At 41.9% G+C, this 26,742-nt stretch overlaps 1 protein-coding gene and 1 pseudogene across 1 annotated transcript; both read right to left on the minus strand.

Moving 5' to 3' along the window:
* Positions 1 to 7,071: 7,071 nt before the first annotated feature.
* pmaip1 (phorbol-12-myristate-13-acetate-induced protein 1) lies at positions 7,072 to 8,134 on the minus strand. The gene is made up of 2 exons (XM_070442041.1): positions 7,971 to 8,134; positions 7,072 to 7,832 (listed from the first exon to the last, which is right to left on the minus strand). The coding sequence occupies exons 1-2, from the start codon at positions 8,038 to 8,040 to the stop codon at positions 7,714 to 7,716; spliced, it is 189 nt and encodes a 62-aa protein (XP_070298142.1). The 5' UTR covers positions 8,041 to 8,134; the 3' UTR covers positions 7,072 to 7,713.
* Positions 8,135 to 13,005: 4,871 nt separating this feature from the next.
* On the minus strand, positions 13,006 to 24,503 carry LOC112078401 (PDZ domain-containing protein 2-like; annotated as a pseudogene).
* Between the last annotated feature and the right edge of the window lie 2,239 nt (positions 24,504 to 26,742).

Here is a 26,742-nt window from a genome sequence, read left to right on the forward strand (position 1 = left end):
CTAGATACTGTGATAACCCCTCACACTAGATACTGCCATAACCCTACACTAACATACTTGCATAACCCTCGACACTAGGACTACTGGCATAACCCTCAACCTAGACTACTGGCAACCCTCACTAGGCACTACTGATCATTAACCCCTCACACAGACTACTGTAACCCGTTTCCCTGTCACTAACCCCTCACACTAGATACTGTATATAACCCCTGCACACAAGACTACTGGCATAACCCCTCAACTAGACTACTAGTCATAACCCCGCTCACACTACGACTATGACATAACCCCTACACTAGACTACATGGCATAACCCTCCACACTTAACTATGTCAAACCACCTCACACTAGATACTGTTGTACCTACACTAGATATGTCTAACCTCACAAATAGACTTCTGTCATAACCCCTCAACTAGACTACTGTTATAACCCCTCACACTAGACTACGTGCATTAACCCCTCACACAGACTACTGTCAAACCCCTACACGACTAGTGTAACTCTAACTATGTCATAACCTCCACTAGACTACTGCACCTACCAGCTCGTCATAGACGTACGAATATGGAACCTACTGACTAAGTATACCCTCAACACTACGTACCCCTCAGCACTAGACCTTGTCAAAACTTCACACATAGACTACTGACATAACCCCTCACAGCTACGACTACTGTCACATACCTCACACTAGACTAAACTGCCATAAACCCCTCACACCTGAGACTACTGTCATAACCCTCCACACTAGATACTGCACTAACCCCTCACGTAACTATGCCCTCACTGTTAGTCCACATCACATAGGACTATGAGACCCACATCACACTAAGACTAGCTGTTCATAAACCCCCTGTCACACATAGACCAGAGACTATGACATACCCCTCACACTAGATACTGCAACCCCTATAAGCCTAACTAGACTTGAGACTGAATAACCCCTCACACTAGACTACTCCATAACCCTCACACTAGACATACGTCATACCTCTCACACTGGACTCTGACATAACCTCACACGTGGACTGAACTTGAATAACCCTCACACAGATACTGTCATAACCCCTACACTAGACCAAGACTACTGACAATACCCCTCACCACATGGACTACTGTACATACACCCCTCACAACAGACTAGGATCTACTGACATAACCCTCACACTAGACTAGACTTATGACATAACCCTCACACTAGATACGTGTCATAACCCCCACCTAGGAACTGACTACTGCCATACCCTCACACTAGAACTACTGGTCAAACCCCTCACCTAGCTTATGGACATAACCCCCCGTAGACTACTGTCTAAACCGCCTACAATAGGACTACTGTCATTAAATCCCTCACCACTAGACCTAGGAACTCTGAACATAACCCTCAACTAGGAACTATGTTAATAACCCCTCACATAGACTAACTGGCATAACCATCATAACTCCTTTTGGATATTGCTTAGTGATTCGTCAAGGACACCGAAATTACAAATGTTGTGACGTTTTAGTTCAGATCATTTTTTGCTAATTGTGTGATTAAGGGTAAGAGAGTTTATATCATTTTTATGTGGGGTTGAATAGTGGGAGAGAGCATTCCTAATCTTGGTGAGTTCATAACATAGGTTAAGAATTAATTCAGTCTAGGCGTAGCCTATTTAGCTTAAAGGCGAGCTATTGCTTTAAGGGGCTGTATTGTAGCTCTTAAAGGTGGCAGTAACCTATTGTAGCTTAAGGGGCCAGAGCCTATTGTAGCTTTTTAAAGGGCAGTACCTTGAGCTTAGGAGGCATGCTATTGTCTTAAGGGGCAGTAGCCTATTGTAGCTTTATAACAGCTGAGTGCAGTAGCCTATTTGAGCTTTTAAAGGGCAGTAGCCACCAGTGGGTGTACATTTTTCATTTATTTTATTCTGTAGGTCATTATATTTGCTTTTTATTCGGATTAAGAGCTATTTTCGAGTCCATTATTATGTCTCTACTCTTTTACTAAAGGAAATCTATTAACTTCCAAACGTAGTAAAGGTATATCTAGCTGTCGGAAGATCACTTCTGATTAAATGCCTTTGTCCTTGCACTTTAAAAAAAAAAAAAAAAAAAACAAAAAAAAAAAAAAAAAAAAAAAAAAAAAAAAAAAAAAAAAAAAAAAAAAAAAAAAAAAAAAAAAAAAAAAAAAAAAAAAAAAAAAAAAAAAAAAAAAAAAAAAAAAAAAAAAAAAAAAAAAAAAGGAAAAAAACAAATAACAAAAAACAAAAGTGGCATGTTGGAAACTCTCTGGTTCCTTTCTTTTTTTTTGATATTTGCTATTTTGCACTTTTCCAATAACAGTTCAGACAAACGTAGAAAAGAATTAGACAACAATAGGGACACAAAGTGGCGTCAAAGATGGCGTAACAAAGTAAAAATCAAAAAATTAATAATTAATATATACAAAAAATACTACATAAAAGATTATAATGGACATTGGTTCACTATGGTACCTGCCGTAGGTTATCGACTTATACATTACGTGGCTGAAACACTTATATAAGATTAATCTAAGAGATTACATTCAATGTGATGTGGGGGAGGATTCTCCACATATAGTCATTAAACAGGTTGCCAATTCTGTAAATGTATTTACTTATTACTCAGGCCGCGTAATGATTTTTCTCCAAGCTGGGATACACTATTAACTTGCTGATTAGCACATTGCACTGCGGGGGAATCAGATTTTCCTTGCAAGGCCATACCATTTCTTGGCAATACGCTAGCAATGTTTCTGTATAGCTTATATAGTATGGCTTTGCCTAACGATTGTGTTAGTAAATTGCCCAGTGACAGGACTCCGGGCTCTCAAAGGGAATGCAACCCCATGAAATTGAGGATATGTTATCGCACCCCCCTGCAGAAACGCGTAGTATTATGACATGCCAGTGGAATGGAGGAATGTTCCTATCTGAGCCACATCTAATACATCAGGAGGAGATATCCAGTGTTGAATGTGCAGTCTAGATGGCGTGATATAGAGCTGATGGAGGAAATTAAACTGGATCAGTCTGTAATCTGGAGTTCAGTGTGATGTAACACCATATCCTGCATAGGTCACTCCATAGACCCTCATCAAGTCAATACCCAGATCTTTTCCATCTAAGTCGGGTATTACTTAGCGGTCAGTGTTAGTCCTGAACTAAGAGCATCGTAAACACGGGAAATGGTCTTGAACAGTGGTTGGTCTGCGTGGCAGAGTTGTTCAATAGGTGACATCTAGGTAGGTTCCATTGTCCCTTGAGAGACACCCTAATAAAGTTTCGGTTGTAGGTAGCTAAAGAAGTCCTGTTAGGCAAGTGGTATTTCTGTTTCAGCTGATCAAAAGAACTAAGAACTCCCTCCTCGTAACAATGTTCCAGAAGGTCACCCTGTATCAGACCATGGTCTAAAGTTACTATTCTGGAAAAAACTAGGATCAATCTATGTTCCATAAAGGGGTTTTAGGGGAAGGATCCCCCTCGTCCGAACAGCTCTTGCAGTTTGCCATGTCAGGACAGAATGTATGATTAAAGGGGGTGTCTGTGATGGTTTTAATAGATTTTCTGTCCCATTTGTTAAAACAATTCTGCGCCCAGTGTCATCGTTTACTCCGACTTTTCAATGTTCAACCATGAGGGAGAGGGACCCTTATAAAAGCTCTGGCCAGAAACCTCGACTGTGCTGCCCAGTAGTACATTCTAAATTGGGGAGGTTTAAGCCTCCTTGACTGTATCAGGGTCAGTTTATCCAGGCCAACCCTAGGGGTTTTGCCGTGCCAGATTAACCGTCTGGTCATTCTTGTCGAGAGAGAAAAGAATGCTGCGGGGACAGGGATAGGGAGAGATTGAAACAGATATAGAAATCTGGGCAGGACATTCATTTTAATTACATTGATTCTACCCAGTAGAGTGAGAGGTAAGTCCATCCATTTACAAAGGTCACCCTCCACCTTTTGTAACAAACTGGCCAGATTGAGTTTATAGAGGTTGTTCAGGTTACCTCCACCATTATGCCAAATATGTGAAGCCCATAGGCGACCATCTAAGAAACTTTGCTTGATGTATGATGGGGCAAAGACAGACAACGGTAAGATTTCGCTTATTATCTAAATGAGCCTTATATCCAAAAGAAAGAACTATAACACTGTAGCAGGATCTGCAAGTGAGAGAGGAGTGTTCTGTGTTGTTAGAAATAAGATAAGGTCTCCGCAAAGAGTGATAATTTAGGGTATGGGGGCCCACCTCAAAGCCATGTATGTCAGGGCACGTTCTATAGCCTCAGCCAACGGTTCGATGGCGAGGGCAAAGGAGTGGGGGCTAATTGGCAACCTTGTCTGTTCCCCTATAGAGAGGAAGAGGAGGAAGTAATCCGTTGGTAGCAATCTCAGCTTTAGGAGATTTGTAGAGTGATTTTATCAAATTTACACAACGGTGCCTAAACCAAACTTTTCCAAGACGCGAAAGAGGTATGGCCATTCAACCCTATCAAAGGCCTTTTCAGCATCGAGGGAGACTGCGACACTAGGTATTTTGTTTTTGTTAGCAAGGTGAATTATATCAAAGAACCTTCTGAGATTATTGGAGGACAATCTATTAATTATGAAGCCAGTCTGATCTGGGTTGACCAAAGAGGAAGACATGACTCCGTCTCTTAGATAGCTCTGGTGACCAGCTTCAATCTGTGTTAAGGAGAGAGATTGGTCAATGAGGCGCACTTTAGTGGATTTTTTCCTTTCTTGTGATTACAGTAATCACTGCTTGAGAGAAAGCTCTGGAAAGTAGTTGTCTTCCTGGCTTTTTTTAAGTACCTACCTAAAGGTAGGGGACCAACAGCTCCCTAAATTCTTATAGAACTCTGGAGGGAGCCATCCTCCCCAGGAGATTTATTAGAAGGTAAGGATTTAATGGCTCCAAATTCAGGAACTGAGAAGTGTTCACTCAGGCGCTCGCTGTCTTCCCCTGACAGGCATGGGAGGTTGAGAGAGGAGAGAAAGGAGTCGATCTCTGATAGGATCATCGCTTGATTGGGAAGTGTAGAGTCTTCATAGTAATTCTTAAAAGTATATTAATTTCAGTAGGGTCGAAAGATATCTCATTAGTAAGAGTTTCTATAGCATTAATTGTCCTCTTACTTCCTCTGCTCTTCAGTTGCCATGCCAATACTTTGTGAGTTTCTCTCCAAGTCCGTAATAACGCTGTGTTTAGTTAGTATGCCTCTCCTTGGCTTCATCTTGGTTCCTTTCTAAACATAGAAATGTGAATGCAAAGTGGACTCGGTCCACAAAATAGGTGAAGTGAACTGGCAAAAGAGTTGAGTCTTCATTGAAAGGCAGTGTGAGTACAAATAGAACTGAGATCTTTTTCTTTTTTTTTTACCTCAGAGTTCACATGAAAGAGGACTGAGATTGGTTCTTTTAAAGAAGACTATATGTGAAAACACCCTTAAACAAACGTCATTCATATTTACAATTCCCTTATTCAAACAGATTACTTATTTACCTAGCTCTTATCAATAGCTCTTATCAAGTTGTAAATTACAGTGCATGGAAAATGGTAGACGCTTTTTCCACTTGGAACCGGTAGGTTCACTCAACCTTATTCATGGTTTCCGTGTCTGTAAAGGTGGTGGAATTAAATTAAATTAAGATAGAGTCAGAATATGGTATATCTGTAGACACACACCCAGCCACACCTTAATGTATTCGATCTCCACACAAAACGAATAGCGGGTGAATTGCACTCTATTCTCACGCTTAAAATCCTTAAGAGTCTATTGACATACCCGTCTGTCAATCTAMGTAACATAAAAAGAATCCCCAWCAATATGGGTTTCSAAAGGCCATATAGATTGTAAAAAACTATTTTCAGACAAASGAGTTAATAGATAACCTCATCATCAGGTCACATGGGTGATACTGATGCTGGATGGTCCCCTGCCAGTCAGTTTATGACATGGGTTTACTCACTACAGTTGACAGTTGGGAGTTGAGGACAATTATGCTTCCTATTCCAAACCAAAGTGTTTGTGCGTCCTCTAACCTCAACAGAAGTGGAAGTTCCTCAGATGAGGAAGGGGAGGACCATCCTCCTCAGTTAATTTCATAAAAATCAMGTCACCAAATAACTGATTAAAACACACTATTTYGCAAAGAAGGTCTACAGTAGCCTCAACAGCACTCTGTAGGGTAGCACCATGGTGTAGCCGGAGGACAGCTAGCTTCCGTCCTCCTCTGGCTACCAATGTACTTCAATAAAAAACCTAGGAGGCTCATGGTTCTCACCCCATTCCATAGACTTACACAGTAATTATGACAACTTCCGGAGGACTTCAACCTATCAGAGCTCTTGTAGCATGAACTRACATGTTGTCCACCCAATCAGAGGATCAAAGAATGAATCTAGTACTGAAAGCATAAGCTACAGCTAGCTAGCACTGCAGTGCATAAAATGTGGTGAATAGTTGACTCAAAGAGAGAGAAAGTGTGTCATTTTTTTTTCACTTTCACTTACTTAGCTAGCAAATGCAGCTAGCTAGTTTAGCTACTGAAACACCCTGCTCAAACAGAGGGATGCTATGTTAGCTAGATGGCTTTGACTTTCCAAAACAACACTGGAACTCTTCCAAGTCAAGTAAGCTTTTGGTTTCACTAATTTATTGCCACCTGGGGCGGCCGGAACGTTACTGCATGATTGTAGCGGTTTACTAACGCGTTAGTTCTATTAGCTATGCTGACTATGACCTTACTTTAGCTAATATGGTGACAACGATGTAGGCTGTTTGTAGATGTTTGGCTTGGAAAGGTTTTTTCACCTGGTCACATACAGCTGATGTGTTTTGCATTGAAGTCCACAAGCGAAGGGAAGAGAAGGAATACAACGTGCTGTTATGAGAGTGAACTGTGTTTACTGTGTGATCAGGGGTGTATTCATTCCGCTGATTCTGTTAAAACGTTTCTTAAACGGAAGCAAACAGAACCAAACAGGAAAGCGTATTGAACGTCGCCGTCAACAGGAGATAGCAGGCCTACTACCAAAAGAAGAACAACCTCCGTTGATGACAAGAGAAGAAATCAAAACATTTATTGATATTATTTTCAAACAAAATAAGTAAAATTCAATCACCAAACAAACTTAAAACAGACAGCATAAAATGATTTTCAAACAATAAGCAAATATCAAAATCACCAAACAAACTTGACAGAATAAAATKATTTTCAAACAATAAGCAAATATCAAATCACCAAACAAACTTAAAACAGACAGCATAAAAACCCTGACGATTAGAATCAAACGTTTAATAACAGATAGATACTCGTTTAGTCTCTATTTTAGGCTACATGTTGGTTTGCTATCCTGTCTTCTCTTTACTCCAAATGTTCTGTTTCGGCTTCCCGGCCCGTCTTCATTTTCCCGGCCTAAATATTCCAATAGGGCGGTGGTATATATATCTCTTAAGACTATGGACAAATACCCACCTGCGTCCCGGGACGCTGGGCGTAGAAGGCAGTCTCTGTTGAAGGAGCGTCCATAAAGATACTCCGGCTGAGAGTAGCCTAGCTCCGGGCATGGGCGTGTGAGGTCCACATTGGCTTTGTGTTATTATAACAAACTCTTCACATTGTAACGACCGCAACACGTTTCCTGTTAAGGCACGATGATCCAATTTCGATCCACTTTACTATCAAAGGCAGCTACTGTATCCATTTCACTTGATTTTCGGATCCGTTGAGATTTTAGCAAGCATATCCGCCAGGATGTATTTCAGGTTGAAAAGGTCTCCGATTTTACGCAGCTGTTGCGCACATTCCACGATGGCTTTCTGATCTGAAAACCCAGGAAATAAAAGTATTTTAGCTACATAGCCTACGAAAGATACAGGTGAACAGAGGCAGGCGACATTGATTTAGGAAAATGAGTTGATATGGACTATAATTAGAGATAAATCAGTCAAATGGTGTTTACCTTTGTTTGGTACGGTCTCTTTCTGGCTCTCAGTCCTTTTCAGTGAGGACTTTCTCGATTCGAGCTTCATGGATGCGTTTGCTGTATAGCTGCTTCTATTATAGCTGTATAGTTGTTCCTATAGCCGTATAGCTCTGAGTATGCTATAGCTCAGTGTGAGTCCTAGACAGCAGTAAACTAAATCCGACGTGAGTACAATATATCTTGTTGTTGATAGAGATAATAATAGTAAGGAGCCGATCTCTGCCTTTATAGAATGTGGGCGGTCCGAGACACGTTACGGTGGGGATTTCATCAACGTCACCGCTCTAAATAGCACTTCCCTGTTTCTACAGCCCTGTGTGTGTGTGTGTGCGTGTGTGTGTGTGTGTAGGCTACACAATTACCGTTCTCCTAGCAGCAGGATATTATGCTGGCAGAACGAGCTCAGCAAAGACGTTCTAAACTTGCAGTACAGCTGTTTTTCCACAGCGTTCAAACCACCTTTTGAAAAATATATATGGATAATTAGAAATTATTTTATTTTTATTTTTAAATCTTGTATTATTTATAACTGCGTTTCTTTAGAAAGTGTACACGTTGAAAACTATTGAAATAGGATATATTTAAAATACACTTTTAATCAAATACAAAATATATATAATTAGAATTACTCCATAGARTCTGCGAAATTTAAATTGGGTCTCGTTGAATACAGAGTACTGGTGAGTCCTTACTTCACCCATTCTATTCACTGTAAATGCAATAAATACACTGCATGTGAATTACATATTGGTTTATATTCTATATGCCGATGTAAAAGTGGGGTTGGCATTATTCTACATATAAATGACATATTGACTTATAAAGGAAAAATGTTTCTATATGCCAGTGTAAAAGTGGGGTTGKGATTACTCAGTAGGGTCTGTGGAATCTATATATGGTGTTATTTCATGGAGGACTGAGGCCTAAATACCCAGCATGCTTTTCTACTCAACCTACTCCATTTGGTCCCAATGTAGCCAAGGGAGGTGCGACAACGATGCGATTTTGGGGGTATGGCAACGCGAGACTAGTCCCAATGCAATAGACTTATAAAATGACATATTATGCTTATAGAGAAAATACTACTATTCTATGTTCAAAGATAAAAGTGCAGTTGGGATTACTCAGTAGGGTCTGTAGRATCTATATATTGTGTTATTTCATGGAGTACTGAGGTCTAAATACCCAGCATGCCTTTCTACTCAACCTACGCCATTGGTCCCAACGCAATACACTGTATTTGAAACACCAAATACATTTTTGGGGCTGTTGATAAAAAGTAGAGTACCTGTGTGTTGACAAAGATGACTAAAGATAGACCCTATCGACAACACTCAGGTTAAACTACGWTCATTCTCTACAGTCACCAATATCAATTTCATACAATGTTACAGTTTAATTCATGGTCTCTTTCAAACTATGATTAAATTCATTCATTTCAATCAAATAAACCCATTAGTGTTATGGAAAATCTATATTAATATGTTGCATTTTTTTCGATTCGATGTTGATATCAAATCGGTTTGTAGTAAATATATTGCGGATGTGTTGAATGTTCCCAGACAACATGCTTGGGGATTGCCCATGTGGCCAGGTGTCTTCTGGTAGTGTAAACCTACCTAACCAGATGGAAAGCAATGGAAAGCAATGGAAACGCCCATCCACAGTTGATGGCCTATCAGCAGGAAGATTTAAATATATACGTTTTTTTAAATGTTATGTTTGTTTTTAAAGTATGCTAATCACCCTGTGAATGAAAGTGCTGCTCAGGGCAGGATTAATGCAGGTAGTTACCCGTGGCAAATGTTTAACAAATAAAACTGAAATAGGACATTTCCATAAGTATTCAGACCCCTTTACTCAGTACTTTGTTGAAGCACCTTTGGCAGCGGTTACAGCCTCGAGTCTTCTTGGGTATGACGCTACGAGCTTGGCACACCTGGTATTTGGGGACTTTCTCTCGTTCTTCTTCTGCAGAATCTCTCAAGATCTGTCAGGTTGGATGGGAGTCATTTGGCAACAAACTGAAACATATCAACATATCCATTTTCCCCACAGTAAAGTTTATGAAATGCTTTGCCGTTATGCATAATTAAAATCTTGTAGGCCTTTTAACTTGCAGGGATGATAATTTTTTAATATCTTATAGGCTAAACTACTGCCAAATGTACAGTTAGTTCCCTTTAGTTGGTATAGCCTACATTATCATTCCATATAATTAAATTGTTTCATTTACCTTAAATTTGCTTCCTCTGTAAACGTCATCACCGTTATGTGGTTGTTGCTGAGGATCATTAGTCACAGTTGACAGGCTAATTAAATCGTTACGGAGCGGAGCGCAGACAAAGCCGTAAACAGTTTGAACCCGACGTAAGGCACAATACTTGTGTCGTCACACAGTTCCATGGTTAGTGCAGGCAATAKACGAGGGTATAGCCTGCTATTGTACACTATTCTCGCTTTTATAATTCTATRAACACTAAACATTACCATTGGTTTATAAGAACTGAATATGGCAATTATCAGAATTAATTAAACAATTAATCTTAAGTGCGTAAAGGCTCTCATAACCTGTTTTTATTTTWATTTTATGATTCATAAATACTTTCCTTAACCTAAATAATCCACAAGATCAGAGTAWTTTTTTWAATCTACCAATTGGTGCTGAATCTGGGGGCAACTCAATATTAGRAAGGTGTTCCTAATGTTTTGTACACWCCGTGTATCTAGTCGGCTTTCTTTCATTGATCCCTAATACCCTGAACAAGTTCTCTACATGTATTCTCGTCTTTMGACGAAATTCGTATTAAAAGGTATACCATATGTAAAGGGTTTAAGATAAATGTACAGAAAACCCTATTGAATGAAAACTCCATGCGAAAATCTGTTGGCCARCAAGTGGGAGGAGTTTCAGCAGTTGATTTAAATGTGTTGAGCACGCCCAAGGGAACCTCGCGTGCAACGCCTGCAACTCCATAAATGGCGTCGGGAATACCAACTACGGAGGAAATGACGCACTTCTAAATCGGGACTCGGGCCAGAAGAGCGTTTCGAAACAGAGTTGTGCTTCAGAATGATGTGGGTATTTTAATAAGCTGTTTGAACCATGTTACTTCTTTAAACGTAAGACATGTCACATGAATGCTGTGACATCAGGTTCTGTGGTATTTCAGAGAGAAAACTAAACGGAAACCACCAGTGGCTATAACGTAACTTCCAATACCTTTAACTGTAAGACACTTCACGTCAATGGTGTGCTTTGGTATTTCAGAGGAAAAAACAAAACTGATGATATCCTTAAAATAAATWATTKTTTTATACTGAACAAAAATATAAAATGCAACATGCAATAATTTCAAAGATTTTGCTGAGTTTACAGTTCATTCAAGAAAATCAGTCAATTGAAATAAATTCATTAGGTCCCAATCTATGGATTTCACARCTGGGCAGGGGTACAGCCATGGGTGGGCCTGGGAGGCCATAGGCCCACCCACTTGGGAGCCAGGCCCAGCCAATCAGAATTATTTYCCCCCCACAAAAGGGCTTTATTACAGACAGAAATACTCCTCAACCCCCCTCCCCTCCCCGTCTGACAATCCTGCAGGTGAAGAAGCAGGATGTGGAGGTCCTGTGGTCTGCGGTTGTGAGGCCGGTTGGACAAACTGCCACATTGTCTAAAACGACATTGGAGGCAGTTTATGGTAGAGAAATTAACATTAAATTCTCTGGAAACAGCTCTAGTGGACATTCCTGCAGTCAGCATGCCAATTGCAAAATATCTGTGGTATTGTGTTGTGTGACAAAACTGCACATTTTAGAGTGGCCTTTTTTTGTCCCCGGCMCAAGGTGCACCTGTGTAATGATCATGCTGTTAAAACAGATTCTTGATATGCCGCACCTGTCAGGTGCATGGATTATCTTGACAAAACATAAAATGCTCACTAACTGGGATGTAAACAAATTTGTGCACAAAATTTGAGAGAAATAAGCTTTTTGTGCGTATGGAACATTTCTGTGATGAAACATGTTTATATTTTGGTTCAGTGTAAAATACCAGGTTTAGAGCAGTGAACTGGACAGCAATATTCAGACTATGCATGCACATTTCAAGTACAGTACATGTAGACTAATACCGTAGAACTATTACAACTCAGCTTTCAAATACAGTTGTCTTCCAAGGAGTCTCTATGACACGAGTCTCTATGACACGAGTCTCTATGACACGAGTCTCTATGACACGAGTCTCTATGACACGAGTCTCTATGACACAAGTCTCTATGACACGAGTCTCTATGACACGAGTCTCTCTGACACGAGTCTCTATGACACGAGTCTCTATGACACAGGTAGGTATCACATTTGGTCAGTGTGAGGAGTTAGGTGACAAGATACAGGCTGACAGATACAGGTGGTGACAGATACCGAATGACGGATAACAGGGTGACAGATACAGGATGACATATACCGAATGACAGATACAGGGTGACAGTACGAACGGATACATGACGTACAGGGTGAGGATACAGGGTGACGGATATCAGGGTGACAGATACCGAATGACGGATACAGGGTGCAGATACCGAATGACGGATACAGGGTGACATATACAGGCTGACAGATACAGGGTGACAGATACAGGGTGACAGATACAGGGTGACAGATACCGAATGACGGATACAGGGGGAAGATACCGAATGACGGATACAGGGGGACAGATACAGGGTGACAGATACCGAATGACGGATACAGGTTGACATATACCGAATGACGGATACAGGGGGACAGATACAGGTGACAGATACCGAATGACGGATACAGGTTGACATATACCGAATGACGGATACAGGGTGATAGATACAGGGTGACAGATACCGAATGACGGATACAGGGTGACAGATACAGGGTGACAGATACAGGTTGACAAATACAGGGTGACAGATACCGAATGACGGATACAGGGTGACAGATACCGAATGACAGATATAGGGTTGGTTCAAATAAGGAGTAAATGTTTGAAAGGCAAAGTGACAATTTTATATTATTCCTACAATAATAATCACATTTCCAGAGGAAAATAAAACCTGTTTACTGTGTTCTGCCGTACAAAGGATCTGTTGTAATGGTCACGTATATTATCTGATTAAAGTAGTAGTTTCCTGACACAAGAACAAGACAGTTGATCAGAATATATGTGTCAGAAATCGCTGTCTAGACAGAAAAATAACTGTAGTAAGATTTTGCAGTAACAAAATAAATGTATGTAGTGCGTTTTGCCTTTGTAGAGCAGTATTAAAGTCTTATTGAGCTTATTGTACAAAAGTGACAGTTGATTAGCAGTACCTTGCCAGTTAGCATTGATGCTAACAGCAAAACTAAACCACAGTCCATTGATTATTGTTATTATTTGCATGTTTGATATGATTCTATATGAACAAGAGGTTATGACTGCATGTTTGTCCTCTTCTAAAATCCAGAGTAAAACTATGAACAACAGTAGTTATACTAAACTATACAATATACTATACAACCTCTAGACAATACTATAAAATACTAAACTATACTATTTACTGTATATTGATAACAGATGTACAGTGCCTTCAGAAAGTATTCAGACCCCTTGCCTTTTCCACATTTTGTTAGGTTACAACCGTATTCTAAAATTGATTAAATTGTTTTTTCCCCCTCATCAATCTACACACAATACCCATGATGACAAAGCAAAAATATTTTATTTGTAATTTTAGCAAATTTTTTAAATAATAAAACATATATCCCATTTCCATAATTATTCAGACTCTTTACTCAGGACTTTGTTGAAACACCTTTGGCAGCGATTACAGCCTTGAGTCTTCTTGGGTATGACGCTACAAGCTTGGCACACCTATATTCGGGGAATTTCTCCCATTCCTCTCTGCAGATCCTCTCAAGCTCTGTCAGGTTGGATGGGGAGTGTTGCTGAACAGCTATTTTCAGGTCTCTCCAGAGATGTTTGATTGGGTTCAAGTCCGGGCTCTGGCTGGGCCACTCAAGGACATTCAGAGACTTGTCCCGAAGCCACTCCTGCATTGTCTTGGCTGTGTGCTTAGGGTCGTTGTCCTGTTGGAAGGTGAACCTTCGCCCCAGTCTGAGGACCTGAGCGGTCTGGAGCAGGTTTTCATCAAGGAGCTCTCTGTACTTTGCTCCGTTCATCTTTCCCTCGATCCTGACTAGTCTCCCAGTCCCTGCTGCTGAAAAACATCCCCACAACATGATGCTGCCACCACCATGCTTCACCGTAGGGATGGTGACAGGTTTCCTCCAGACGTGACGCTTGGAATTCAGGCCAAAGAGTTCAAACTTCGTTTCATCAGAACAGATAATCTTGTTTCTCATGGTCTAAGAGTCTTTAGGTGCCTTTTGGCAAACTCCAAGCGGGCTGTCATGTGCCTTTTACTGAGGAGTGGCTACCGTCTGGCCACTCTACCATAAAGGCCTGATTAATGGAGTGCTGCAGAGATGGTTGTCCTTCTGGAAGGTTCTCCCATCTCCACAGAGGAACTCTGGAGCTCTGTCAGAGTGACCATCAGGTTCTTGCTCACCTCCCTGAACAAGGCCCTTCTCCCCGATTGCTCAGTTTGGCCTGGCGGCCAGCTCTAGGAAGAGTCTTGGGGGTTCCAAACTTCTCCCATTTTAGAATGATGGAGGCCATTGTGTTGTTGAGGACCTTCAATGCTGCAGAAATGGTTTGGTACCCTTCCTCAGATCTGTGCCTCGACACAATCCGGTCTCGGCGCTCTATGGACAATTCCTTCAACCTCATGGCTTGGTTTTTGCTCTGACATGCACTGTCAACTGTGAGACTTTATATAGACAGGTGTGTGCCTTTCCAAATCATGTCCAATCAATTTAATTGACCACAGGTGGACTCCAATCAAGTGGTAGAAACATCTCAAGATGATCAATGAAAACAGGATGCACCTGACCTCTATGTCGTGTCTCATAGGAAAGGGTCTGAATACTTATGGAAATAGGGTATTTTTTCTTCATGAATACGCAAAAAAATCTAAAAACCTGTTTTCGCTTTGTCATTATGGGATATTTTGTGTAGATTGCTGAGTATTTTTTTTATTTATTTAATCCGATTTAGAGTAAGGCTGTAACATAACAAAACGTGGGAAAAAATCAAGGCGTCTGAATACTTTCCAGAATGCACTGTACACTGAATAAAAGTTTCACCCACCTTCTTAGATAACAAAATATCCTCCTACAGCACAGCACCACCGCCTGAGTAGGTCAGCGATATTAAAAACACCATCACAAGGTGACGTCATAAAAAAGTAAAAAAGTTAAACAAGTGAAAGTCTCTCTTGTTCTTTTGGCACACTAAGACATAGATCCATCCCGGACCAAATTTACTCTGGGGGGGAGGGGGAGGGGGGGGAATAACCCTGCAATGTTAGCCCAACATGTCTGTAAGCCTCGTTAGAATATGTAATATTTTTTTTTTAAAAGGACATTTCTCCATTGTAGTTATATGTCACCTTGGAGTTGTGTAAGATATGTCTGACCAGTCCATCGGCCATACAGAAATCCTGTGTTTCACCGTTGTACGTCAACGAGGCTGACATATCCATTCTATGGATGTCAGGTTACACGTCAACCAGACTGACACATGAGTTCTGTGTATGTCCAGTCGATATGTCTGTTGAGTCATACAGAGGTCCGTGGTTTCCTGATGACAAGCTGCACGGGGCCTTTGCTGACAGTCTTGATAATGTTCCAGGCGTCGTAATGCATGAGGCCCTGCAGCGAGCTCCCGTTCACCTCCAGTACCTCATCCCCCACGTCCACAACACGCGACAGCTCCGCAGCACCACCTAGAGGATGGGAGGAGAACATGGTTAGTCAATATAAGGGGTAACCCTGTACATGCTTATGACAAGTCTTATAATGTATTATAACCTTATCATAATACTGGTTGGCTTTAAAGGGATAGTTCAGGATTTTGGCAATGAAGCCCTTTATCTACTTTCCTAGAGTCAGATGAACACGTGGATCCCATTTTTATGTCTGGAGGAAGTTGCTAACTAGCGTTAGCATAATTACTAAGTAGTGTTATCCTAGTAGATAGCCAAAAGATGTCCAGCCATTGCGCTAACGCTTGTTAGCATTGGCTCGCGAAACTACCTCTTAACTTCCTTGATGTAGAGACATTCAAATGGTATCCATGAGTTCATCTGACTCTGGGGAAGTAACCATGAGTTCACCTGACTCTGGGGAAGTATCCATGAGTTCATCTGACTCTGGGGAAGTATCCATGAGTTCATCTGACTCTGGGGAAGTATCCACGAGTTCACCTGACTCTGGGGAAGTATCCATGAGTTGATCTGACTCTGGGGAAGTATCCATGAGTTCATCTGACTCTGGGGAAGTATCCATGAGTTCACCTGACTCTGGGGAAGTATCCACGAGTTCACCTGACTCTGGGGAAGTATCCATGAGTTCACCTGACTCTGGGGAAGTATCCATGAGTTCACCTGACTCTGGGGAAGTATTCACGAGTTTATCTGACTCTGGGGAAGTATCCACGAGTTTATCTGACTCTGGGGAAGTATCCACGAGTTTATCTGACTCTGGGGAAGTGATTCATTGCCAATATCCTGAACTATCACTTTAAGTAAAATGTTACCCATACGTTTAATGAACACACCTTGTATTTACACAGAGGAGTAGTTTAATGTGTAAAGAGTATTTATTCATTTTTGTTAAATAAAGAAGGACAACTTTGGTTGTGGCTCTATGAAACCCTGTTGTAATAGATACTGTGTGGGATTTTCCTTGACTTACACTGCCTCTCCTCGTTGTGATGTCTGTGTCGGCAGACTAACTTACTGAACCTGTCTGTTCTGACTAGCATGCTGATCACTGGCGACATCTGGTGAACATGTTCTGACACTGACTCAGCACACAAGCCCAGTCATGAAGAAACATACTGCCTAGATCAGAGTTTCCTGAGGGAGGGAGGGAGGGAGGTAGGTAGGTAGGTAGGTAGGTAGGTGTGTGTGTGTGTGTGCGCTGACCTTTGAAGACTCGTTTGATGTTGAGTGGGCGGTCTCCATGAGCCGAGGCTTTGCCCCCCTCCAGACTGAAGCCCAGACCAGCTGATGTCTTCAGGAGCTGTACCCTCAGAGCCCCATCAGGACCCATTTCCACCACTACTGGAACACACACACACACACACACACACACCAGTCAACAATGGAATGAGTAGGTTGTGTCCAAAGCTTTTGACTGGTACTGTATGTCTGTCCCTCCCTCCCAGTCCCATACCGGGTCTAGCTGTTTCAGGCCCGTTGTCTCTGCACCCTGGGGAGTAGCTTCGTCCTGTGCAGTGGTACAGGTCATGGTGTCTCGGGGACAGCTGTCCTTCACTGTCCTTTCCCCTGCGAAGGACCACCAGGGTCTGAGTGGACAGTCTAGCCTGGTGGAGACAGGACACGGCTTCTACGTGGGACATCCCCTCCAAGCTGCTGCCGTTGATGGACAGGACGCTGTCCCCCTGCTGAATGGTACCTTCCAGGCCAGCCAGCCCTTTGGAGAAGACACGATGGACCTGGCCAAACACAGCGCAGTGGGTGGAGTTAAGATTAAACATTTTGCAGGGCCTTAGTGAAAGTCTACACTGCTCTTATACAGTCTTCACAGTCTGTCGACGTGGGCACCTCTCTCTCTCAGGGAGAGCCAGGTAGAGCTACAGTGTGGGCACCTCTCTCTCTCTCAGGGAGAGCCAGGTAGAGCTACAACAAGCCACTTCCACCAAGTATTAAGTCTGGGGTTTGAAGGGTATACGCAATCAAGAAATCATATTTTTTTTGTATTTGTTATTCATTTACAACATATTCTATACTTTTTTATTTTATTTTACTTTGAAAATGTGGAGCACATTTTGTAGATCTGTAGGAATTTGTATTTTTAAAAAAAAGGCAAATTAAAGGCAAATTTAGAAACTGTATCTAAAATTTAGGACATAAAGGTTGTGAGCACAGTGTTTCTGATCGACATTGATTTTCTAATGTATTTGTGTGGCTACGATGCCATCTTCAGAGTATAGCATCTTTCTGCCTGGCTACTAACGATGCTTCTGACTATATAGTAAAAGAAGGCGTGTTGTGTTAAGTGTTGAAGTCTGATGTAGGCTATTGGTTGTGTTTAGGAGTCCCCTCGTGTTGTTGATGTAGGCTATTGGTTGTGTTTAGGAGTCCCCTCGTGTTGTTGATGTAGGCTATTGGTTGTGTTTAGGAGTCCCCTCGTGTTGTTGTATGAACAGTAAGCCCACACGCATTTCGTCCTTGCTTGGCAGAAATCTCAGAAAAGGTCAAATTATGAACCACGAGCCAAAAGTTTATCACATAAAAATGTATATGCCATAATCGCGCAATCGATCGGACTTCCCGAACGTAGTATGTTCGCTGTGACAGAAAGTGTATTCTTTTTTCTTTTTGTGTAGATTTGCGTCATTCCACAAAGTTGTAACTAGCGCTGCAGTGAGTGGAGGCCTGCATAACCTGGGGACTTAGCTTTCTCTCCAGCTCGCTCTCCCTGAGTGAGAGAGGTGGGCACTCTGTAGCTCTCCCTGAGTGAGAGAGGTGGGCACTCTGTAGCTCTCCCTGCGTGAGAGAGGTGGGCACTCTGTAGCTCTCCCTGAGTGAGAGAGGTGGGCACCTGACGACGAACTCAAACTACTCAGAGGAGTTTGGAATTTTTCTAAATTTGCCGTTATTCCCTTTTAAATTTGATTTCTTCCAACAGAAATGAATAAATTGAATAAATTAATGTGTATGTCTTCACACCCCAGAGTTTATACTTGTGAAGCGCTGGGGTGTTAATTTTACATTCTAAATGATGATTTATAGCTGTAATTTGACTAACTATTTCTAAATGTGATTTATAGCTGTAATTTGACATTCTAATATGTGATTATAGCTTTTAATTTGACATTCTAAATGTGATTTCTAGCTGTAATTTTACAAACGTATTCTAAATGTGATTAATAGCTGTAATTTGACATTCTAAATGTGATTTATAGCTGTAATTTTACAAACGTAGTTCTAAATGTGATTTATAGCTGTAATTTTAAAAACGTATTCTAAATGTGATTTATAGCTGTAATTTGACATTCTAAAAGTGATTTATAGCTGTAATTTTAACAAACGTATCTAAATGTGATTTATAGCTGTAATTTTTACTAATTATTCTAAAAGTGATTTATAGCTGTAATTTTAACTAACTTATTCTAAATGGTGATTTATAGCTTGTAATTTTACTAAACTTATTTCTAAAAGTGATTTATAGCTGTAATTTTACAAACGTATTCTCAAAGTGAATTTATAGCTGTAATTTTACTAACTTATTCTAAAAATTGATTTATAGCTGTAAGTTTGATCTAACTTATTCTAAATGTGATTTATAGCTGTATTTTACTAACTTATTCTAAAAGTGATTTATAGCTGTAATTTTACAAACGTATTCTAAATGTGATTTATAGCTGTAATTTTACTAAATCTATTCTAAAAGTGATTTAAGCTGTAATTTTACTACTTTATTCTAAATGTGATTTATAGCTGTAATTTTACTAACTTATTCTAAAAGTGATTTATAGCTGTAATTTTTACAAACGTATTCTAAAAGTGATTTATAGCTGTAATTTTACTAACTTATTCTAACAATGATTTATAGCTGTAATTTTACTAACCTTATTCTAAATGTGATTTATAGCTGTAATTTTTTACTAACTTATCTAAAAGTGATTTATAGCTGTAATTTGATCAAACGTATTCTAAATGTGATTTATAGCTGTAATTTCTTTAACTTATTCTAAAAGTGATTTATAGCTGTAATTTTACAACTTATTCTAAATGAGATTTATAGTTAATTTAATTCTAAATGAAGATTTAGCTGTAATTTTACATTCTAAATGTGATTTAATAGCTGTAATTTTACTAACTTATTCTAAAAGTGTTTATAGCTGTAATTTACTAACTTATTCTAAATGTGATTTATAGGTGTAATTTTACTTTCTAAATGAGATTTATAGCTGTAATTTTACATTCTAATTAGATTTATAGCTGTAATTTTACATTCTAAATTAGATTTATAGCTGTAATTTACTAACTTATTCTAAATGTGATTTATTTAGCTGTAATTTTGACATTCTAAATGTGATTTATAGCTTTAATTTGACATTCTAAATGTGATTTATAGCTGTAATTTTACTAATTTATTCTAAATGTGATTTATAGGTGTAATTTTAACATTCTAAATGTGATTATAGCTGTAATTTTACTAACTTATTCAAAAAGTGATTTATAGCTGTCATTTGACATTCTAAATGGATTTATAGGTGTAATTTTGACATTCTAAATGTGATTTATAGCTGTAATTTACTAACTTTATTCTAAATGTGATTTATAGCTGTAATTTTACATTCTAAATGTGATTTATAGCTGTAAGTGCCATGTGGAACAGGTTGTGTACATCTGTAGGATGAAAATCCAATGTAATCCCTTTTGCTAAATGTGACATATTTTCAAATTAAAATAGATTCCCTAACAATATGCCACATTACATTACTCAAATATCCAAATAGCGTTTTCTGCTAAAATACAAAACACACTACTGTACTTACAGATATAGGATTTCTGCTCAAAGGTCCACTCCTCCAGCGATGGCTGAAACAAGTCCTGAACCCTCTTCTTTGGAGAAGACTACAAAGGGTGGGTATCATCTTTAACCTAGGATAGAGGGGGAGACAAGACGCAACACACACACACACCACACACCACACACAACACACACACACACACACACAACACACACACACACACACACACACCACACAACACCAACACACACACACACAACAGAAAGTGAGCTTTCAAGACAAGGATGAAAATACTGTCTCAGAACATATCGCTCACGCTCCTCTCCTCTAGCCTCGATCCAGATCTGTTAACACCAACTCTTATGGTCATTGTCACGCCAAACACAGTGGTAAAGACAGCAAAATAAATCGGTGACCAGGCAAAAAAAACAAACAACTGTATTTGGTTACCTGAGAGAGAGCTTTGGCCTCCTGTAGCAGGGCCAACACGTCGGTCTTGGAGGTCACGGAGGCCAGGACCGTCTGCAGCTTACTCTGCCCACCGGAGAGCCAGCCAGCACTGTCAAACTGGAAAGAAGACCGAAAACAGAACATTAAATATGGGTTAGTATAGTATAGTGACACTGCTTTACTCGTATGCGTCTGTCTGTCCGTCCGTCCGTCTGTCTCTGTCCGTCTGTCTCTGTCTGTCTGTCTCTGTCTGTCTCTGTCTGTCTGTCTCTGTCTGTCTGTCTCTGTCTGTCTGTCTGAAATCCTGGGAAAGTTAAGTATTTGGATATTTGAATCACATTGTTGAAATAGAATAGTATAGAGATGGTTGGTGTTTTTACTCACCTGATGGACCAGTTGCTGGCCCCAGCGTCGCTCCGGCTGTGCCTGGTCGGGGGCACACCTGTGGGTTCAGCAGGCAGTTGACAGCACCCTGTCTGGTTCTGGAGGGCCTCTGTGGACCTGGCTGGGTGGATCTCCAGCTCCGTCTTAAATGTGCCGTTGGTCCGTGGGTTGCTGGAGAAGTCATCGGTGTACAGCTTGTCCAGGTCGGGCATGCTAAGGGCCCTGAGCTCCCTCAATCTGGATCGGGACAGGTTAGCATGGCCCCGAGCCTGGCGGCGCCGCATCACCGGGGGCGTTTGAGGAGTTAGGGTCACACCCCCTGGGGGCAACATTTYGGAGATTTCGCCGTCCGCGGGTTTGTCCCGTGTTTGTCCAAGTGGAGCTTCGTTTGCGCTGCAGCTTTGTGTCAAAATGTGAAAGTTCGGGAGAGTCAGACTTGACGGCGACTTGCGAAGCTGAGGCGACAAAGGGGTCAAGGGGGTTGAGGCGTTAAAGTTGTCGACGCATGAGCTGAAGCTTCTTCGTAGCGAGCGGCAGTCTATGGAGCTCACCGAGCCGGACATGTAGCCAGACAGTCTTCGGTTAAGAGGCGGCTTCAACGTTGCCGTCAGAGCATAGGACTGAGCGAAGGACTGAATCTCGATACATTTGAGCGCTGGCTTGTCGAAGCTGGCCAGGTTCTCAAAGGACATGATTCTCTGGCGGACAGAGAAGGGGTTTGGATCCCCGGGGGCGCTGTTGTCCGTGGAGAAACTACGGCGCTCCATCATCTTCAGTTTGGACTTGTTGGCTTTCAGGTTTTCCACAGCCRTATCTGTTAGACGGGAGTTTCCGAGAGAGATGTTTATGATACCATTGCTTATAGGCAAAGGAACCACATCTATGGATTCTAGGACTATTGAGTTCACTGCTGAATTTGTAGTGACGTTTTCTGGATTACACACAGAGTCAGGGGGTGCAGGAGCAGCAGGCCTGAGATTGGTCTCTACTGCACTTCCATTAACCTGTGACGTAATATCTGGTATATGAGTCATTTGGGTAATTGAGTAATTCTTTGAATTMACCGTTTCCTTTCGCATCAGAACTGGCGTAGACGATGAGGAGGAAGGAAGAGTAGAAGAGGCAGATGAGAGTCGCACCTCAATGAAAGTCCTCTGGGTAGTTGGGACTGGCTCCGGTTGTTCCTTGGACGTAGCTGGTGTCACTTGCTCTTCTTTGTTAGGGTGAAGCTCCAACTTGGCTGACTGTGCTGCCTCCAACGTGGTAGTGGGGTTGGACTTGGGTTTGCACTTGTCCTGGGCTCGGTCACCTGGTTTGGGCGAGGTGGGGCTCCTGCTACTGATTCTGCTCAGTTCCAACTGTTTGCCAGTCTTTAAGCTGCTAGATGAGGCTGCTGCCTTTCTGGTTGGCAGAGGAGAGTCTACCTTCTTGGCTTGCAGTTTGGGGGACTGGAGCGGGGAAGTTTTGCTTGCTTTCCCAAGAACCGCCGGACTTTCGGCTCTGGCTGGTTTCGGGGAAAGCTGCTGCTGCTGCTGGGTTTTGTTCTTACTCTTGATGCTGAGCCCCTTCAGTTTGGACATCGGAAGAGAGGGACTAGTAGGGTTATTCTGGACTGACCTGGGTTCCAGGGAAACTTTCTCTCTCTCCCTGTCTCTTGTCGTTGTTAGCGATGGCCTCGATGAGCCAGATCTAATATAGTTGGAGGATATCGCCTTCGCCGCCGTTGAGTGGGATGCTGCTGCTGATGATGATGATGATGATGATGATGATGATGGCGATGATGATGTACTATTAGATAGTTTACCTGAAGTCGGCCTGGCTGTCCTCTCCTGACTCCGTGGGGTGAGGCTGTGGCTAGCTGCTACAACACTTAGAGAAGGTGCCTGGCTGGGTTTTATCACAGGTGTAACAACGTTGCTGCCACTAACCCCATTGGCAAAGCATTCTGAAGGCCCTGCAGGGCCTGGAGTGGGTACAGAATCTGTGTCCTTGGAAGACTGGGGGGGCACCATTTGGCAAGGGGAAGCTTTGGACTCTGCAGTCAAACAGGCACCTGAGGACTGCGAGCCAGATAGACTCTGAGACAGCGAGGGGGAAGTGTTAGGGTTGGATTGGGTTGTTGTTACCACAGAGCAGTCTTTGTTATGCTGAGAGGCATTATCAGAAGTGGCATAAGCAGCAGAGTCTAGTACTACATCAAAGGGCCCAGACTCGTTTGTATTGTGGCTGCCGTCAGAGCCAGAGCCAGAGATAGGGATAGAGAGCCGGGGAGACAATGGCCCATCTGTTGGGTGAGTCAGCRCTGCCTGGCTCAGAGTGCCGGGTCGCTGGGCCTCACTGTAACAAATCTCCACTTCCTCCTCATCAGACTCTGTGTCCTGTGGCTCAGCGCCTGCAGCGCCGTGGCTGTTGTCCGTGACGGTGTCTTCACTCTCTGAATCGCTGTCATCGACCTGGTTGTACATGTGGCACTTTGAGGCGCCAGGTGGTTTATCCACCCCGTTTGAAAGAGCATTCTTCCCCTCGTCTGTGAGATTACTGCTAAAGTTTCTGGAGTAATTGTTCAAGAATGTTTTACCCACAGGCAAGAGGCGACCATTGTTTCCAGAGTCCAAGACAGAGAAGTCCAACTGACTGGGCCGTGTTGGAGGAGTCTGAACATTACTTTTGTCTTTCTCTAGCAGGGCCTTGCTGTCTAGAGCTGACTTGCAGGATGTAGTCTCAGTACATTGTGCTTCTGAAGGGGCTTTGTGGTTTTTGGATGAGAGCGCACTCTCAACATCGGAGGAACTTAGTTCGGTTATGACGTCATCGATGTAGGTGACAGGTATATCACTGCTGTGGTTGGTTGGGGCTGTGGGTTTGAAATTGTGATTTGCTGCTGAGGAGGAGGAGGAAGGAATTCCTGGATTTGGAGAACCCCCATTGGCCTCCTGGGAAGTTCTGGACTGATCCAGTATGGAGGGTTGGATGACATCRCAACTCCCCGATGACATCACGAGGCTGGAGAGGCGATCTACAGCTGTGGGAGGAAGATATTACTTCATGAATTAAAGAGACAGTGAGACATTTGTGTTCGATAGAACGTTGCTTTTATAAGTTGCTCTTACACCATTAAGGTTACACTGTAATTACTACAATAACWACATTGTTGTTACATTATTTCAGCAACTGGAGTGCTATGTAACAACATGTTAAAAGAAAACACTATTTTTTGTTTTTACATAACTAGGTTTCCTCAAGTCTCTCTAGATGTTCCTTCATCAACTCAATATGACACCATCATTCATCTCAATGACCTCGTGTCATCAAGCCATACATGAGAGAGTGGAAAACTGAGCGATTGGACACCAGTGTTTAACGGGATAGTCATKAATACCAATCATGTGACCTAACGCACCAATCACGTCAAAACAAAACCAGGAAGTGAGCTGAAATATTGGTTCTGTTTTAGATATCAACATTCCTGCTATCCTCCCCCAGCGTATACTTTCCCATGGGGCTGCTTTCCCTCTATTCCACAAAGAACTTCAAACTCTCTAATTACAAATTTGTCAAATCTGACATTAAATGGAAGTTTCTGCGGACTGAACCAGCAGCCCCTGTTTGGTCTACAGCCCAGCAGAACCAGCAGCCCCTGTTTGGTCYACAGCCCAGCAGAACCATATAGTCACATTCATTATGATCTAGGATCAGGTTCTCCCCTGTCTATATAGTCACATTCATTATGATCTAGGATCAGGTTCTCCCCTGTCTATATAGTCACATTCATTATGATCTAGGATCAGGTTCTCCCCTGTCCATATAGTCACATTCATTATGATCTAGGATCAGGTTCTCCCCTGTCCATATAGTCACATTCATTATGATCTAGGATCAGGTCCTCCCATGTCCATATAGTCACATTCATTATGAATCTAGGATCAGGTCCTCCCATGTCCATATAGTCACATTCATTATGATCTAGGATCAGGTCCTCCCATGTCCATATAGTCACATTCATTATGATCTAGAAGGCAAAACTGATCCCGAGAAAAAGGTATGATCATGTCGATGTAGATCCCAATGTAGAAATTGAATACATTATGTATGCATGGGTAGATGACATACAGACAGGGACATACAGGCAGGGACATACAAGGCAGGGACATACAGGCAGGGACATACAGGCATACAGGCATACAGGCAGGGACATACAGGCAGGGACATACAAGGCAGGGACATACAAGGCAGGGACATACAGGCAGGGACATACAGGCAGGGACATACAAGGCAGGGACATACAGGCAGACAGGGACATACAGACAGGGACAGACAGACAGGGACAGACAGACAGGGACAGACAGACAGGGACGGACAGACAGGCTACTCTTCTTTAGATTCGGTTGGTTGGTGTTCTTGCTGTGAGTGCTTCATGTTGTCACATAAAATCACATTTCTGAATCTAATAAACTTTTTCAGCTCGAGACCCAAATTAGAAAATAGTCCATCTTCCCRTGACYCAAATTARGAAGMAATWAYGTGTGATTATAGATGTATATTCATTATAACTCGCCACCCGCCTCTCACACGCCCCAGGGACCAATATGGGTCCCGACCCATAGTTTAAGAAACCCTGATTCCTAGGAATACATATTTATYTGTTTCTGCTCAGTGACCAACCATAAGCAACTCACAGGAATCCCACCACGTCCCAAAACAACAACAACAACAAAAAAAGCAATGCAAAAACGACACAAATCTAACGTTGGCTAGCTAAAGAAAGCTAACAGCTAATGCTAGCTAACAAAGCGGTTAGCGGCGGAGGACTCCTCCAGTCCTTTACTACTGGGCAGCTACTAGTCACTACTGAGGTAAATKAATGGATAGTCACCATGGATACAAAGCCAGCAGCGTGCCGTTCCCTTTGGGGTGCAGGGTTAGGGTACTGCCAGCAGGGGGCAGACTGCTGAATCTTATACATCTTAGGGAAGGTAGCGTTGGGGAGGAGAGGTGTGGGGGGGGGGGGGGGAGACAGACCTGTGCTCTTAATAATTGCTGTAGTGGAGTAGTTCACAAGGGGTCCTGATCAAACACTTTAAACCATAGTTTCATTTTTGTCAGATTGAACAACATTTCGACTGAGGTGTTGTCATTTCAAAGTGAACTATCCCTTTAAAAAAATGCTTCCTGCTCCTCACTTCCTTCAGGGATCCCTGATTCTTGATGTTGATCTGATTTTGTTGGATATGTAACATCAGTGGATAACTGATAAGGGGGGATATGAACTCTCAC

This window comes from Salvelinus sp. IW2-2015, unplaced genomic scaffold, assembly GCF_002910315.2.
Source record: "Salvelinus sp. IW2-2015 unplaced genomic scaffold, ASM291031v2 Un_scaffold5631, whole genome shotgun sequence".
NCBI classification, from domain to species: domain Eukaryota; kingdom Metazoa; phylum Chordata; class Actinopteri; order Salmoniformes; family Salmonidae; genus Salvelinus; species Salvelinus sp. IW2-2015.

What these genes read in the sequence shown, in the direction of transcription:
- pmaip1 (XM_070442041.1), bottom strand. Translation starts at nt 8,040, where the DNA reads ATGAAGCTCGAATCGAGAAAGTCCTCACTGAAAAGGACTGAGAGCCAG. An exon ending in AGAGACCGTACCAAACAAAG is followed by an intron (nt 7,833 to 7,970) that starts GTAAACACCATT and finishes CTGGGTTTTCAG; the next exon opens with ATCAGAAAGCCATCGTGGAA.